General features: G+C 37.2%; 1 gene segment (V, D, J or C); it reads left to right on the top strand.

Annotated features, from left to right (window-relative positions):
* The first annotated feature begins 404 nt into the window (after positions 1-404).
* Positions 405-17,879, top strand: LOC121631126. The segment is given in 7 exon segments: positions 405-483; positions 577-884; positions 12,865-12,919; positions 16,744-17,103; positions 17,192-17,218; positions 17,344-17,450; positions 17,581-17,879. Coding segments are annotated over 7 exon segments (933 nt in total).
* The last annotated feature ends 1,200 nt before the right edge of the window (positions 17,880-19,079 follow it).

Raw genomic sequence — 19,079 nt, 5'->3', positions numbered from 1 at the left:
GCTTACAGTGGGTAGTTCTTTTTTTTTTCTCTCTCCTTCTTGGTGGCACATCACCCACCCTTATGGACAAACCACCCATGGTTCATGCACAACACTGGCAGCAAGTTAGCACAGTGCTTCAACTCACCAGGCTCATTTAAAAAAAGCAGGTGGCTCATCACATCAAACATGCACCTGCATTATGCTGCTCTACTCAGAAGAATTGTGACTTTGTCTACTTTCATACACTCTTATGGAGATGAAACTGTCCAAATTATGACTGCACATCAATGTAAAACCCCAGAAAGCAAACACAACAGAGCTCATGACTATCAAATGAGTTGTATTCTTTCTCTTTGATCTACTTACAGAGGCAGATGTACTGATGTCATTTCCTCCCTATAGATATCAAGCGTTGGCTGTATATCCGTTTAGTTTTCTCCTCTACAGTCAGCATGACTTCTGGTATTATCACCTTGGGATTCTTTATATTCTGGGCTGCAGGTAAAATTAAGATCCATAAAGTCTGCATTTACATCATTTTAGCCCTGAAAACATCTACAGATAATTTGTTTGCTTCTTCTTTCTGTATTTCAGGTGTTTGTGAGTCTGTATTGATCACTCAGTGGCCTCAGTACATCTCCAGACTTCCCAGTGGTCAAGCAGAGATACAGTGCTACCAGAATGACACAGATTATGAATATCTGTATTGGTACAGACAACGTAAAGGAAAGGATATTCAGTTGATAGTGTATTTAATAGCTGGCACACCAAAGTATGAAGAAGGATTTACAACCGGCTTTCAGGCAGAGAAAATAAATGAGAAGCAGTGGTCTCTGAAAATATCCAGCCTGAAGAAGGAAGATGAGGCTTTTTATCTGTGTGCTGCAAGTCTACACAGTGCTGTCAGAGACCTGAGGACTGTGACAAAAACATCCAGCAGACTGGCTGTTTACTGTTCTGACACCTGATTCTCATTAATAATCATACAAAAGAAGAAACAAAACCACTCTGTGGAAAAGATCGTATCTGCAGCTCTGACTACAGAAAGGAAAGAAGAAAATTGTAATGAGGAACACATTAAATAGGTTTAACCAGGAGGTGGAGGCAGAGCACCTGGCATGCAGCCTTCATCATGAGGGTGTGTTTACGTATGACCCAACAAACACACCTTCTTTCTTTACCATAAGAAACACTTTCTTCTCACATCAGTGCTTGATGATGTCTTCATCCATGCAAACTTTTTGTTTCCTTCTCCTTTTGTTTTCATGTAAGATCTTAATGTCATCCTGAATTAGCATTAGTTAATGCTAAATGCTAATTTTGCTCTGTTTCATTGTTTGTTTCTGATCTTTCCACAGGTCAGGTGAGCGCTGTTACATTTAATCAGGCCACTTCACAGACAGAATGGGAGAGCCATGAGGTCCAAATTAAGTGCAGCCATGATGATAGTGCTCTTATAATGATGTTCTGGTATCAGCAAAAAAGTGGCACCAACTCAATGACCCTGATTGGTTATGGATATGAAACCTCCCAGAACTACGAGGGGGAATTTGAAAAAGAATTCGAGCTGACACGACACAGTGCTGTAGAAGGAGCTCTGATTATACGGAAAGCACAGGTGTCACACTCGGCTGTTTATTTCTGCGCTGCCAGTACACAGTGGTGTGGTTTAAGGCCTCTCCCTTACTAAAAACTCTCATCGTTTTCTGTGATCGTATTCTTTTGATTATGATTCACTGACATTAACAGCAGAAGAGCCATGTAATCTTTATGATATATATATATATATATATATATATATATATATATATATATATATATATATATATATATATATATATATATATATATATACTTTTCTAAATGTGTTTCTCCCACGGATCAAGCTAAGAGTGTGACATTTCAGACATCTCATCAAAAAATAGTCAGCAGCAAGCAAAAAGTGGATTTTAAATGCAGTCATCAGGATAATTCTCTCAATGTAATGTCCTGGTACCAGCAAACCTGGGAAGGTTCAATGCATCTAATCGGATACTCATATGTTGGCTCTGAACCAACATGCGAGAAGCGCTTTGAAACTCTGTTTAAGATTACGAGACAAGACATCCTCAGAGGAGGTTTGATTATTCGCAGTGTGAATGTATCAGACTCGGCTGTGTATTTCTGCGCTGGCAGCACACAGTGATGAGGTCTAATGAAACCCTGTGACAAAGTCTTGTTCCTTTATTATGTTGTTTTTAAGGTCCTGATAGTTAGCTGCATCATAGTAGTAGGTGCTAACAAATGATAATTTCTTTAAGCTAAATAAAACCAGTAGAGGTCAAGTTTTTTTTTTAACTTCATTTATATTTATATCTTTTATAATGTGTCTTATATGACTGATGATGATGATTGAATTTGTTCATATGAAAATATGTAAATGTTTATGTATCCATTCAGAAGGCATTTTGTTTGGCCAGTACCTGCCAGGGCAGCTCCCTCAGAGGCCTAAAGATAAGTTTAAAAAAATCTTTAAAAAATACCTCTCTAGAAACCTAAAAACTATTCATTAAATTCCTTTAGTGATCTCTCTCTAAACTTTCTAAAACCATGACAGAAATATTTTGAGTGGTTAAAGATTTAAATTTTATTATAAATAATCTGCATTCCTCTTGTGTTCATCAATATAAAGTTGTCTTGAAAATGATCAGGTTTGAATTAAATGTATACAAATTCTCTGTGTTCCTGATATTATACAATGTCCACAAAGTTTTATCATAAAGTAGGAGAATGTGGTTTATGAATAATGATATTTTTATACATATTTTGAGCAGCACTTGTTTGAAATGGGAAAATATTTCAGACTCTTTGATATGACACAAATCCCCTGAAACAATCTATCCGCAAATCCCCAAATTTGTAAGAAGCTTTTAAACAATGTTAGAAAAATGATGATGAGAAAGAATTTCTTGTATAACCAACACTTTTTTCTGTATTAGGCAAATATCATACAGATGGAGTTTCTTGACTTTTTTTCACTTTTCAAGAGTTTACATGTTAACGTGTAGGTTCACAACTGATCAGTGTAATATTTCTAATAACTGAAATTTACCCATGACATATAAATAAGTCTTTGAAAAGCAAAACATAAATCAACAGATCTGAGGAGGAAACAGATAGATAATAACACAACAGCAACCTGGTAAAACCTTTGTCACTTGGGTTCAGAAAATAACATTTATTTGGTTAGAGTGTGTAATCAAACTTGGTTATGATTAGGAAATTAAGGTAATTGCTAAAATGGCTAAAATACATTCTTTTTACAACTCAACTGCTACCTTCATAGACACCATTCTTTTTACTTCATGTGCAATTTCTCCCACAAACACTAGAGCTAATAAATTATTTTAAATTAAATATAATTGGCCTTGAGTGAGAGTAAATAAAACCCGCTAACAAGCTATCTTCTGGACTGCACTAAAGTAAGACAAACACACCCACAAGGTGGCAGCAATGATTTAATTGGCCAGTATCATATCTGGTGTTCTATTGGCTGGATAAACATGAACTGGATTCTCTCTCATCACAGAAAAATCTTAAGAGCAAAAGTTTTAAGGAGTTTGGGTGCGAGAAGCAGCGCTAGCTAGAGTGCAGTTTTAAATTGAAGCTTAACGTATTTGCATGTAAGCATGGACTTGTTGAGTGTGTAAGAGAGCAATATTTTAATGTGGAAATAAGGAAGCCTGCTCTCTAACAGAACAAATACGCTGTTAATTAAAGACACTAATATAACCCCACAGACCAGGCTTGTAATTTAACAAACTGTGTTGTTTGTACATGAATAAATACATCAGTCCCAGGTTCAGTAGTGTTTGTGTTGTTGCACAAGTCCTTGGTAATCAATGGAAATTTGGGGGACAAAACAAAACGCTTGATATTCACATGCACAATATTAGCCAAGAAAGTACAAAATCCATCATATTAACAACAGTCCTCCTGAACGAAACAAGCTAATGTTCTATTTCCATTAAAGTATTATTGAGTGAATGTGGGTTTGTCTTCTTCCCTACTGATGTCATCATGTGACTTACAGCTACTTTCATTTTAAGTTCAACAGTTTGACTCTGCATCGCTCCGCTGCAGCAAGCTAGTCAGCATGCTAGTCACAGTCTTTTATCTCTCACTGCTTGTACATTCAGGTGAAGGCTGTCACACCAAAAAGTGTTTCAGTGATTGACTTTCCACCATATTTACAGAGAATTTTGGTTGACAAAGTTTCACATTGTGAATCCTGCTTATTGTTCTTATTGAAATGTCATTTTAATGTTCTTCAGGTGTCACCATTGAAGTGATTCAGTCTGGAGATCAAATATGTCAACCAGGAGAAGTCCTGATGTTGGAGTGCAGCCTGGGACAAGGGTTCAGCATGGGCAGCCAAATCATGTACTGGTATCGACAGAACCACTACGGAGCTCAAATTGAGTTTCTCATCAAAGAGCATCAGGAAAGAGTGGGACACTTCCAGTCGTCTATCGATACAGCCAAAAACAGCTTCTCTCTTCAAATTACTGAGCTGTTTCTGAATGACAGCAGCACCTACTACTGCGCTGCCAGTCACACTGATACAAACAGACCACACACTCATACAAATAACAGCTCTGACTTTACACATGACACACAAGCAGGAAGAAGATGTGGCTTATTTGGTTTTGAAGGTTTTGTTCCTGAAAGCGGTTAGTACACACTGGGATTATATTGTTTTTCATCATATTAGTCAGTCATGTAAAAATGAAAACTTTTACTTCTATAACTTTTTTTAGGTCCCTATTAACTTAACAAGATTGGGGTTTATTGCCTCAGGCCAACAGTGCTACAAGGGTTCTGAAACTCAAAAGTTTTCTATAATGATTATAAATGATTATAAAAAAGCTTGTATATAAGTCATATATTCATTACAAAACAAGTTTCATTGGACAAAAATAACCCCCAAATCTTTCAAATCCATCAAACATAAAATAAACAGTCTCCTCATCACCATGTGGATGTACACTTTAAAAATAAAAGAACATAGGAAGCAGAGTTTTGAACATGTGCTGAAACACCCGTCATCCACTTACATGCACATAAACAAACACATAGGGTTTGTACCTTATAAAAACCAGTATTACTAAATTAGGGAACAAAATGGCCCCCAGAGGTACAATACTGGTCGACAGCAGCACCTTTGAGGGAAGCACCTACAACTTGCTGTACTCACTGTCTGAGAAAATAAGTCTGAGCCAAGAATATTCTTGCTTTTTAAAACGTAACTTTCTGACCTTAAAACTCAGTGTTCTGGATTTATTTGATGGCACCGTGACATCTATTTTTTGCAATTCTGGAGCTGTCGCTGCCCAGCCGCATGACGATGCAGCAGAGTTTTGCTTTACACACGTCACACACTAGCAAGCAATTATAAACACACTGGCCATTTGAACATGCACCGTGGCTGATTCAGCAAAGACATACAGGAAGACATTATTGGAGAAAGAAAAGTAAAGAAAGAGATGAAAGACGAAATAAAACAACAGCTAAGATAAGACTGTCTTTAACTGGCTGGAGAGGGCTCACCTTACAGGTAGGATGCAAGATAGATGATGAATTAGCTGTCAATAGGGGAAGCATCACTGAGAAAATAGCAAAGGTTCTGTAGTGCGTCTTTAACCTTGAGTCCATGAAGCTAACTGGCTCCATCCTGAGCACATTTGCACATACTTGCTTGTGTGCTATGCTTCTTTTCAGAGTATTTCATCAGAGGCACATTAGAAACTCAGATTGGACAAAGTTGCTATATCTGAAGGGTGGAAACAAAACCACGAACATGAGGAGGTTAGGGTTTGATTAATTTTCAGATCACAGCAGAAGAAACAACAACAGCTCTATTGAAATTAGTTCCTGAGGTGCAAGAACATCGTATCTTGTCTTCAAAGTTTTCCATCACTTTCTGCTGTCAATCTTGTGACCTTACATCCAGTCAGTTTGGTCCCTACACTCCCCTCAACTTGTTACCACATAATGCAAGTTGTGAAAACAGAGCAAGTTTCTGTAGATGTGCAAATGTCAAAAGTAACTTTTCTGCCCATCTCCTTGATCATAAACCTTCTGCCTATGAAACATTTTTGAGTACGTATTTGTCAGTGGAAAAGTTCAAACAATCACTATTGTCATTATTTTGCAACTCAGTGCATGTCCACACTGTAGAATGACATTGGCAGAACAAAAGTGTCCTCGCTGCACACTATTGTCCTGCAAAAAAGACACAGTTGCAATATAAAAGTAAAGACAGAATAAGTCTTGAAAATATTAAGAATACTTCTTTACATATTTATGCACATGAGTATTATTTTTATTTGAATTTACCACAAATATAAACATGTAGAAAAGTGATGTGCATCTTCCCAAAGTGTGCATCATGTAGCTTGTCCTGACAGGACCGCTCCATTCCCAACCACAGTGTCACATGCACTTCAGCCCCACTTTTTACTGGACACAGATATAAGTCTTTACCTCAAAAGAAAGTTAAAAGAGCAGATTGAGGATGAGATATGTGGGTTGTTGCTTGAGGGGAACACAATGACATAGAGGGTTAAGGTTTACTAAATGATGTGGTCCTTATCAGGCCATTTAATCAGGAAAAAAAAGTTTAGATAGAGAACAACAAATAACACTAAACCTTATCATTAATCAAACAACTAAACCTAAGAAAGAAGTGTGTGGAGAAAGTACATCCTATTATTCAAACTTTGTACAGCAGCAGAAGCTTACTGACTTCATCAGACTGTTACATCATGTGAAGGAATTTTGACCCTCTCTTCTTTACACTGCTGCTTCAGTTTATTGAGGCTTGCAGGTTTTCACATATCCAACGCTGTTTTGAGGTCCTAGCATAGAAGATTCATCACGTTGAGGTCAGGAATTTGGATTATTGTTGGATTATTTTCCCTTTCAGCCATTCTGTCAATGATTTGTTGCTGTGCTTGGAAACTTCTAGTAGCCCAGGCCATTTTTAACCAAACAATTGTTTCTCTAAGATCATTGCTGATGTCTTTTCTCTTTGGCTTTGTGTTAACTTACACCTAAATGCTCAGAGAATACTGCTATAGCCGAAAAATCTCATAAGGAATTAAGCAAGTACATATAAATGCATTTTTTTTTATTCTCTGCTGTTTATTTAACTTTCATTTATACAAAATGTAAAACTTTAATTGTTTTAAAGTTCTAATTGTTCTAATTGATGAGCTGTTTCTGAATACAAGCAGCACCTACCAGTGTGCTGCCAGTCACACTGATACAGACCACACACTCATACACACAGGCAGGAAGCTAACACACACTCTGCTAGCATTGTGTTAGCGTTGTGCTTCATGCTGATATTGAGTTAGTGGACTGAATATTTTATTAATGGCTTTCGTGAAAATGTCCAAAAAGATGAACAGTTGTATTTTCTATTAGAACAATCAGCTGTTGTTCTGAAAAGTTGCTCAATATAAAAGACAAAACACATAAACCCCTCAGAGCATCATTAAAATAGAAATCAAACATAAACTACAGTCAAAAGAAAAATGTAATTCAGCATAATAATGTTAGACCAGTTTTCATATGCCTCTATCTCTAACCATTTCCAACATTTTGAATTCTTGAACTCAAAAGGAAAAATGTTCTTTAAAAGCCTCTGATGCCTAAAGGGTTAACTTACCACCTCCAGCATCTAGTCTCCCTGGGATCTGAGTCTCATTCTTATCTCCTGTCTTCATCCAGGACTCAGTTGTTGTTAACTTATGAGTCATAAATAGAACCAGAGGGAAACAATAGTATTTGTTAAAGATTTAAAAAAGATATAAAAATGATGGAATATCAGTCATGTATTAAAACATTTGTAAAAGTGCATCTGAAAAAATGATGAAATACAACATAAAACTTTGGCTGCTGTCTGCTGTATTAATATCTGTGGATATTGTGTTATAGGTTGTGCAGAATTATAGCCTAAAAATTGTGTTTCAGTCAACTTCTTATTGAAAAATGGTGAAATTATAAATGAGCTGATCAGTTCTGAAAATGAACCTAAATCAGCAATGATCCACATGTATTAACTATTAACATTTTGTTTGTTTTTTGTCAAATAATCTGATAAAATTGATTTTAAATTCTCATTTTAAGTCATTCAGGCATGTCTTTGAGGTGCTGTAATAAAGTAAACATGCAGTGACAGTTCAGAGTCCACCAGGAGACTAAAGCTGTTGTACAGAGAGACAAAGACAGAGGGTTTGTGGTTCATGAAGAACGAATGGGGAGGATCTGAACATATTTCAGAAGTTTATCTGAAGCGCTGGAGGTTACAGATGAGGCTCCTCTCCTCTGTCTGACCGAGCGGAGTGATGGATGGTTTTATTATAATCAGAGTGATGATGAAGATATTCTGTGTTGTGGTTCTAATCTTCTCCGGTAAGAACATTAATTATATGTTCTTTGATAAAATTGAATTCATGTTTGTTACATATGATAAATAATAGTTTACTTGTTTTTGTTTTCCAGATTTCTCCTTCTGTGTAAAAGTAAATCAACCTCCATCAGCAATCAGCAGTGAAAGCGAGCAGACTTTGACTTTGAAATGTGATCAAGATGATACAACTTATTACTACATGTACTGGTACAGACAGAGAAGCAGTGGAGAACTAGACTTAGTAACATATTCTTCTGGCCAAGACACAGTAAACACTGAACCTCCTTTCACCACATCCAAGTACATCATGTCCAGACCTTCAGTGCTGAGTTCCTCTCTGCAGATACACTCTGCTGAGGCTGCAGACTCAGCTGTGTATTACTGTGCTTCCAGTAAAGCACAGTGCTTCAGAAAGCCTCAGCAGCTAAACAACAACCTCAGGAGGAAAAGAGGAAGATGGGATGAGGAGGATGGATGAGAGAGATTAACTTAAAGTGGCTCTTAGCAGGATTTTGTTAAGACAGGAAGTGTGACCGGCAGCCAACATTAATGTGACATCATTTTATATGTAAAACACAAGTTTAAAAGTTGAATTAAAGTACAATCCTCTCTAGAGTTCAGCGATGTTTCTGAAACACCACAAAGCTGATGTGTTTAGATAAGACAGCAGGTGTTGATGCTTCAGCTTTTACATCTTTTTATAACATTATTGCCCTGCACAATGTTTCATATGCGTCAGTCTGTAATCACACATGCAATTTGTATATAATTTTATTAAATGTGCAACCCGGTAAGTTAAAAATATATCAGCTTTAAGAAGTTATCACACGCTGACCTCTACAGGATTACACTCAGCACTGTAGGTAAAGTGAAGTAAATGCAGAGACGACATGTGGATGTTATTAAAGTGAATTATCTCATTACTTCTACAAAGTATAGTCTGATAAGATGTTTAAGCTAAGTATTTTTTTATTTGTTGTTACCTTAATGTTTTTTTATTGTAAGTTTGATATCTTTTATGTTTATTGTGACAACGAACAATGAGATTCAAAAGAATTGAAGTGAACTGAATAAAGAGGAAATCTGTCTCATTATGGACTTGAAGTGTAGTTATTTTCTTTATAATAGTAAAAATGAGATAAAACCTATTAATAGAAATTATAGTTTTGTTTTTTGGTTGTATTATAAAAAGAACACAGAAATGTCACATTTTATTTGCATAAAATCTTGGAGAGAAGATAAAATAAAAGTTAATGAAAAAAGTACAATTTTAATCAGAGAAAATTCCTCAGAAGTTTGGAACAAAAAATATATGAATAGACAAAAAATAAATAAATAATAAAAAAAAAAACATCAAAGATTTTTTACAAGAAAAACATTTTATAATATAGTTTTATTTAAAATTTTGATACAGCAAAACCAGACAAGTTTTTTAATGTCAGGCTGTTACACCAACATATTAAAAAAGATTTAAAAGACAAACTTACTTTTGAATGAATCAAAGATGTATTGTAGTAAAAGTTGCATGAAAGTTCTTTTGCATGTAAAACATGTTTAAATCTTCTTTTATCAGGTTCTTTAGTTAAAAAAACCATAACATGAGTGATTAGGACTTCATGGTGGATTAAACACATCTAACTAATGATGCAACATCAAATTGCTTCATGTAAAACCAATCAGAGATTATCATCAGTTACATGATCATTAAATGACTGAAACAGTTCTTTTTTTTTTTTTTTTACCCTGTCCTGTCCAGCATCCTAACATACAGAACGGTGGTCTGTGTGCCATATTTTGCTTGACAGATTTTCTCTACAAAGGGAGACGTGTTATATACATGACTGCCCTTGATATTTTAATTTTTTTTATTGTAATCTTATTTTCTTTAGTCTTTATATGTCAGTGCCGAACCTGACAGGGAGATAGAGGAAGAGGGAAAAAAGGGAGAAAAGGACAGGATTAAAATGTGGAAATAACAGTTGTCTAGGCTCCTCTAACACACCACAAAAAACAATTTAAACTACCACAGTACTACATGATACATAAAGAAAATAGTATAATGATGATATGAAAAGGTACAATAGTCATCAAACGAACCTGCAGAGAAACGTACCAACACACACAAACATCAGCAACATCTAGTCAGAAGCGGACGGAGAGGCGAGCACGTTTGTGAGCATGCACGTGTGACCGTGTGTGTGTGTGGCCATGCAACAAGGAGGAAATGTGTGCTTGCAAGGGGGTCGTGATCACGCCGCACCCCGAAGCATCAGTGGGGGGACGGGGGGAGCCCGAGGCCCAAAAGGCCCAGCAGGTCCACAAAGCACCAAGCCCAGGACGGCCCAAGCAGACAGAGCAGCGGCCCACTCAGACCAGAGCAGAGGGGCCCCCAGACCGGAGACCCCCCAACGGGGCAGGGGCAGCTGAGTGTAATCCTGTAGAGGTCAGTGTGTCATAAATGACTGAAATAATTGTTTCATGTTATATCATAAATAGACTTTTAGTGAGTAACTGTTTGTTTTTGATAACAGATGTTTTGGACACTTGGAGGCTACATAACAAGCTGTTCATGAAGTAGCTTTTGGAATTCTTCTGGTCCTACCCTTCAGTTTGACTTAGTGGCAGGTAGGTGCATCGTTTCTTTTGGGTGATAAAATGTGGAGGTCATCTAGCATCCAAATAGCCCCCAACACCCCTGCTGAATGACTAGATAACTACAGAGACTGTAAGTGAAAGAGGAGTTACTAAAAATGTAACTGGCTGTAAGTGATTGGATGAAGAGCTGTGACCAGCAGAGATGTCACTTCCTCTGAGCAGCTCCAAACAAACAAACAAAAAGCAGCTTCCTTCCTCCTTCCCTCTGTTCTCTCTTCTTTTCTTAGTTGTCACAGAAATAGCAGCAGTCAGGTTGGAGTTCAGCCATCAGTCAGCCCGACCTGCACAGCTGCCTCCACACAAACACACACAGATGGAGGCTGAGATACGGGGAAGCGGGGTGGGGGAAGGAGAGAGGGGAGCACCACAGAGACACAAGGTTTTTGTATGATGCCTTTTCACCGTGGGGACAGGGGGCCACGGTGATACAATCCTATAGAGCCGCCGTACAAAAACCTCCTCCCATTAACTTCCATTGTGTAGACGGCTACATGCAACTTTGGAGACGTAGCAGAGCAGAAAAACCAGAAATCTGAAGGTGTGTAGGATGGTGGGACATTTTCATTTTTCATCTGTCACTTTATATGCAGATATTTTACAGAAAACAACTTTTAACAAAGCTTTCAGGTGGAGTGTGGAGCACTTGGATGTTTCCTTTACTCATTACGACAAAGACTAAACAAATATGAGGAGAAAGAAGTCCAGCCTGCATGTTTAAACCTCCTTCATCCTCTGGGTTATTAAAGAGTGTCTGAACAGGACGATTATGGACAGTTTGGAGACTTTTTGTTAGAGGAGACGTTCAATGTGACACTGGAAGTGAAGCTCACTTTGGAAAAGGAACAAAACTCACTGTTTTGGGTAAGTTGGAACTCTCACATGTTCAGCTCACTGTTATAAAGTTAAACTAGTGGAAATGTTGGAATGAAAGTGAAGAAAAACCTGCTGTGTTAAAAATCTGTAATATTGAGCTGAACTCAGAGCACTGTGACCAACACTGATCCTGCTTACTTTGGCAAAGGAACCAAACTGACAGTTTTAGGTAAATATTTTACTTTAATACTGTGTTTTGATGGATTACACTTTGGTTAGAGATGGTACACGGACAGAAGGATGAGGGAGGACTTTTCATGGATAAATCTGGTAGAAAAGAGTTTCATGCTCAGTATTGCTGCACTGTGACAATGCTAACGAAGCTTACTTTGGAAAAGGAACAAAACTGACTGTTTTAGGTGAGTAAAGGATGACTCAAATCCATCAAATGCAACATGATCTTTAACAGTGGAGGTGCATAAAGAGTCACAATATTAGCTGGTATTTATAGTTCCAGTCCAGCTCAGGACTTTTTGATATTAAGTTGAAGCTCTGTGTCAATAGAGAAGCTTATTTCGGCCAGGGAACAAAACTGACTGTTTTAGGTAAGTAAAACTTTCTACTTATGAGTCTAAATCCAAAAGAAGTAAATGAGCTTTCCGTTGTTTGGGGAAAGATTTGTGTTTTCTGAATTAAATCTAAACTGAAGTGCAGCATTTACTAGTTTAAAGTTTGAGTATAAACATGTACAAAGCAGCATCTTGAGCTGTTTTGAACACTGAAACGAGCACTGTGACTCTGGAAATGAAGCCCACTTTGGTGCAGGAACAAAATTAACAGTTTTAGGTAAGAAACCATTCAGTTTATCTAAAGAATTTCCCAAATTTCTATGACCTACTCTCTGTTGTCGGGCTGTTGATAGTCTGGTCTTGGTACTTTTTGCTCTGAACACTGAGCACTGTGCCAACTATGAAGCTTATTTCGGAGAGGGAACTAAGCTGACTGTTCTCGGTAAGTGAAACATCAAAAAATGTGTGAATTTATTCCACCTCTAAAAGTAGTCAAAGCAGGAATGTTGCTGCTTAAAATATTTATTATCACATTAAACTTCTCAAATACAAAAAGAAGTGGCTCAAATATCAGATTTGTATTTGAACACCAGTAAGATTTGAGACGATAAACGTTTAAGGAAAGCAGAAATTAAAGTATTGCTCATGAGCACTGTGACCGGTGGTGCAGCTGAAGCTTACTTCGGTGGAGGAACAAAGTTAACAGTTTTAGGTAAGAAACTAAATTAGATTCTTTAAATCGTAGAATCTAAATCTCGATAAAGATAACTTCAGCCTTTTCTATTTGAGCCTGAACTCAGTCAGAATTAAACTTCTTTACAATCAATACGAGTAAAAAAGGACTAACAGGCTGCTTATTAACAGGATTTTAATCTGTACTTATTGAAAATAAAATCTGTAGTTGTTAGCTTGAAAAGAAAATCATGTATAAATAAAGTTGAAGTAAAAGCAGCATCTAGGGCTGTTTTAAACATTGATCGTCAACACTGTGACTCTAATACTGCAGAGGCTTATTTTGGTAGAGGAACCAAACTCACTGTTTTAGGTAAGAAAAGTTTAAATTCATTCAGATACATAGAAAGTTTGAGATTCTAAAGTAGATGAAGTCAGATTATTTACATGTGTGAGAAAGTTGGAGATAAAGAGGCAGCAGGAAGAGTTTTTGTTCCAGTTCAGAGTCTCTGTGCTCCTACAACGAGGCTTACTTCGGAGCTGGAACTAAACTCACTGTTTTAGGTAAGAAAACCTCCAACAAATAAACTGTCCTGAGCTTCATTCTCTGCTTATTTATGATCTATTAAGATTATAACTCAGAGACGTTGTTGTATTTGAGGGAAACTTAATAAAAATCTTTGTTAGTGTGATGTTCTTCAGTAGAAATCATGCAGCTCCAGGCCCAGATTATTCCACTCACAGTCAGTTCTTATCAGCTCTGTGAAACACTGTGTATTCACAGTCAGAAGCTTACTTTGGAGCTGGAACTAAACTCACCGTTTTAGGTAAGACTGGGAAGATTTTCAGTATGTACTAATTAACTAAGGCATCAACAGAAATAATGGGGGAAAATGTAGATAAACATGAAGGGAGGCTCTTAAAATGACCTTAATATGAATCTCAGCTGATCCTATTTGGTAAAAATGTGTTTAAAATATCATTTTCATGCAAGAGGTTGTTTAATGTATCTGTAAAAGAGCATAAAAGCAGTCGGCAGCTTTCAGCTCTGAAAACATGAGCAGATTTTTATGCAGCCGTTTATCAGTGTGAACTACGAGCCTGCTTACTTTGGCAGAGGCACCAAACTCACAGTGTTGGGTAAGAAATGATCCAATCTTATTTTTTTTTTATGAGTAAGATCTGTAAGAAATCTGTAAGAAAAGAAGCAAATTAAAGCAGCATCTTGAGCTGTTTTGAGTCGGATAGTTTGCACTGTGACTCTGGTGTTAACGAAGCCTACTTTGGTGGAGGAACCAAATTAACTGTTATAGGTAAGAAACCAAATGGAAACCAGTACTGCTGTCTGGGTGTTTTGTTCATGTGTAAACCTTAAACCAAGAGCAGGTGCAGCTCAGTGCTTTTTGTTCTCAGACAGAAGACTCAGTTAGAAGACAAACAAGCTCTTGATGAGATAAAAACAAAGATCATCAGGCTGTTAACTAAGAGGATTTGAGCTTTTCTGAAAACAAAATGAAGTTGACAGATTTGTGGGATTTATAACTAAACTAAAAAGGACTTGAAGAAAAGCATCGTGAGCTGTTTTGGGTCTGATCATGAGCACTGTGACTCTGGTGGTTATGAAGCTTTCTTCGGTGGAGGAACAAAGTTAACAGTTTTAGGTAAGATACATCATGTTTAAAGTCTGTGAAAAGGTTAGTGAGCAGAAATCAGAATAAACGTAGAGCATCTTTCAACTGGAGCTGATCCTTAACAAACTTAGTGTTTTCAAGATCTTTCCAGTTTCAGCTCAGTGCTTTTTGTTCTGAAGCGTAAACACTGTGTCAGTACGAAGCTTATTTCGCTCAGGGAACAAAACTCACTGTTCTTGGTAAGTGAAGCGTCCAAATTTCCTCTCATTCACACACTTAGAGTAAAACAAATCAGCATGTAACAGGTTGCATCTTTATAGAGGTGTTTTGTGTTGAATACAGCGTGTAAAAAACTGACTGTAGATCAGCAGCTGTTGGTTTGCAGCTTCAAAGAAACAAGAATTTGTTAGAAAACTCGAAGCAGAAGAAGTGAACTAGAAGCAGCTTCTTGGTGTTTTATAAACACTGATGATGATCACTGTGCTGCTGGTGGTTCAGAAGCTTTCTTTGGAGAAGGAACTAAACTCACTGTTTTAGGTAAGAAAACTATTTCAAGTGAAAATTCATTGAGATACATAAAAAATTAGAAATACACTCTAAATTCTAAAGTAGATGAAGTCAGATTATTTACATGTGTGAGAAAGTTGGAGATAAAGAGGCAGCAGGAAGAGTTTTTGTTCCAGTTCAGAGTCTCTGTGCTACAACAACGAGGCTTACTTCGGAGCTGGAACTAAACTCACTGTTTTAGGTAAGAAAACCTCCAACAAATAAACTGTTCTGAGCTTCATTCTCTGCTTATTTATGATCTATTAAGATTATAACTCAGAGACGTTGTTGTATTTGAGGGAAACTTAATAAAAATCTTTGTTAGTGTGATGTTCTTCAGTAGAAATCATGCAGCTCCAGGCCCAGATTATTCCACTCACAGTCAGTTCTTATCAGCTCTGTGAAACACTGTGTATTCACAGTCAGAAGCTTACTTTGGAGCTGGAACTAAACTCACCGTTTTAGGTAAGACTGGGAAGATTTTCAGTATGTACTAATTAACTAAGGCATCAACAGAAATAATGGGGAAACATGTAAATAAACATGAAAGGAGGCTCTTAAAATGACCTTAATATGAATCTCAGCTGATCCTATTTGGTAAAAATGTGTTTAAAATATCATTTTCGTGCAAGAGGTTGTTTAATGTATCTGTAAAAGAGCATAAAAGCAGTTGGCAGCTTTCAGCTCTGAAAACATGAGCAGATTTTTATGCAGCCGTTTATCAGTGTGAACAACTATGACCCTGCTTACTTTGGCAGAGGCACCAAACTCACAGTGTTGGGTAAGAAATGATCCAATCTTATGTTTTCTATGAGTATCATGTAACCTCAGTCTGCAAAGTTATTGCTGAGGAAAAGGATTTTTCTAGTGGCTTATTTAGTGATTGCTGTGTAGATTTGTTGTGAGAAATGTGGGAGAAAATGAAGAATCGGTGTAGACGTAGAAATCTCTCTGTTCAGAGAACAAATGCAACATTTGGTTTGTGCACCAGATTGTGTAAAATCTGCTCTGTAACTGTGTTTGTAGATTCGTTATCTCAGTTTTAAACTGCAATGATGCAAACTGCAGCAAACTATCTTACAAGGATGCACAACAGTGTTATTTAATTTCCATTATTTATACCCTGTGGCAGAAAACCTACATTAAAATAATGTTTTACTTTGACGGCACTGTAAAAGTTCTGTAGTCAGAGTTTTACATTTGAGTTAGTTGTGCACTCTGACAGTCATCCTGCTTGTTTTGGAGAAGAAGCCAAGAAAACAGTTCTTGGGAAGATCACTGAAGAAAACAGCTGAAGATGACTGGTCTAACACGCTGGAGCATAATGGGGATGTTGTTTTTTATTTCCAGATGTAAAACTGATCCAGATTTTGTCGACACAACTTTGACTTTGTAATTCTTTCCTCTGACTTTTCAGAGGATGGACTTGATGTCACCCCACCGACAGTTAAAGTTCTTCCACCTTCAACAAACGAGTGCAGAAATAAAAAGGACAAGAAAAGGAAGAAGACGCTGGTGTGTGTGGCGTCTGATTTCTACCCAGATCATGTCACTGTGTCCTGGGAGATCAACGGGGGAAAAACCGCTGATGATGATGGTGTGGCGACCGACAGCGCTGCCCTGAGGGATGAAAAGAACAAAATGTACACGATCACCAGCAGGCTGATGGTTGATGCTAAAAAATGGTTCAACCCTAGCAATGAATTCACCTGCATTGTCAACTTTTTCGATGGAAAGGAAACCATAAAGCGTTCTGGCTCAATTAATGGCATTGAAGGTATGTTTCTTTGATGTATTAAATGAACTGAATCTTTATACCTTCATAAAATATCTCTCATTATCTCATCTTTTTATTTTTTCACCAGATAAGTCAGGTGAAGGCATGACAAGAGGTAAATATGTTGTTTTGTGGGTCTTTATTCTTGAAATATGAATGAAAAGCTGATCAAACAACATCTGAACTGCATCAGTCATCAGTTTCCATAAAGTGAACGTTTCCTGTCTGAACTCCCTGCAGAGAAATATCTGAAGATCACACAGAACGCCAAACTCTCCTACGGTGTTTTTATCATCAAGAGCTGCATCTATGGAGCCTTTGTTGGCGTTTTGGTGTGGAAGCTCCAGGTTTGTTAAACATGAACTTGTCTGTGCTCGATCTGAACCTGCGTCCATTATTAAACTATTTTAATACGTGACTGAGTGAAAGATAAGAGCTTGTGAACTAAAGCTAAAATGTCTTTTCTTTGTGTTTCAGAGTTCAGGAGGAAAACAGAACAAGTAAAAACTGAGCTGAGGTCTGAACAAACGATCTTCAGATCAAATATTCTGGCTACTGCAATAAAATCTGAAAATCTGCAGAACAGAAAACATGCTGTTTATGTTTTGTTAACTTTGCAATTAGGAATTAGCTTCATATTCTTGTTGAAATATAAAAGTTGTGTTCTGCATGGCTTGCTGTGTTTATGTTGAACTATTTTAACTTAATGCTTTACTTTCCTCTAAATAAACATCTGTAAAATGATCTTTTTGATTAAATGTTATTTTCTTTTTGAATTTTGCCTCTGGTGTTTCCTCCATCTTCTCATGTCTCATCCTAAACTAAACATCACTTGTTCCACAGACAGTTTCAGATATTTTTAGCTGCAGGCTTATCTATCTGTTTTTTTTCAGAGATGTCAGTTTTTTTTTTTTACAACATTAAGGCGAAGTAATTTAGATTAACTGAGTCACCACCAAAGTTTTCCAATAAACAAACACACTTTACATTTTCTGACTAATTAATACACAACATCAAGGTTCAGATGGTATCTTGAGAAAATGAAAGCAGGTTAACTGAACTAAGTTTTTTTTTCCACTTTGCATAATCAGAGAGGTTTTTTACAGTTTACATTCCCTCTATGACTGAAACATGCAGGAAAGTAAATGTAAGAGTGTTTTTCTGCCACATAACAACAGGAAGTGAGTGTGTTCATCTCTGTGAAGAAGAAGGTCAGAGCTGCTGTTGGCGAGGAAGATGAGACGAGGAGTGAAACCTGCAGAGGAGTTGAGAGCACCAGCAGAGTCCAGGATGTGGTCACAGAGCAGCCTGCAGCTCCTTCTCTGTGCTGAGAAACGACGGAGGTGAAACTTTCCACTTCACCGCAACCTCCGGCTCTCTGGGTGCACCTGCATGTGTGCACAAACACCCCCACCAACACACACTCTGCACATCTCTGAGCAAACAGCTGGTAAAGCTTCTATTTCTGGGTCAACTGAAGCTAAAAAACGAACATGTGTCTGAACATGTAGGAAACAGCAGCTGTTTACTGTCATCTGGAGCAGAAATTTGTTCCTGAATGTTTTTGTGTTGATGCAGATTGAAACATATAAAATAAGTTGTGTTGTCCAAAGACAGCTGCCAGTGTTCAGCCAACTCAGCTGCATATCTGTAGCATTTAGTTTACGGTTATTTACAGAGTAAAGTAAAAACTTTTAAAGGCACTGGCATGTAACCTAAATATATAACATCATGAGATGATGAACACTCATAAAAGCATTAAAAGTAATAAGATGTGTTCTCCTCTTTTTCTGTGTTAATAACTACATGAAAACACAAAAAGTTAAATAATATTTAAAGGCCAGCTCAACAGGTTACTAAATTCTGGCTTCTAAAGTGTCCGACAGCAGGTTATTCCTACGTAGGCCCAACTTATTTTTCCTCTAAGAAAACATGTTTGTTCATGTTTGAAACAACATCTGTGTTCATTATATCTC

This window comes from Melanotaenia boesemani, chromosome 20 (assembly GCF_017639745.1).
Source record: "Melanotaenia boesemani isolate fMelBoe1 chromosome 20, fMelBoe1.pri, whole genome shotgun sequence".
In the NCBI taxonomy this organism is placed as follows: domain Eukaryota; kingdom Metazoa; phylum Chordata; class Actinopteri; order Atheriniformes; family Melanotaeniidae; genus Melanotaenia; species Melanotaenia boesemani.
This window is presented reverse-complemented; position numbering and strand designations above follow the sequence as displayed.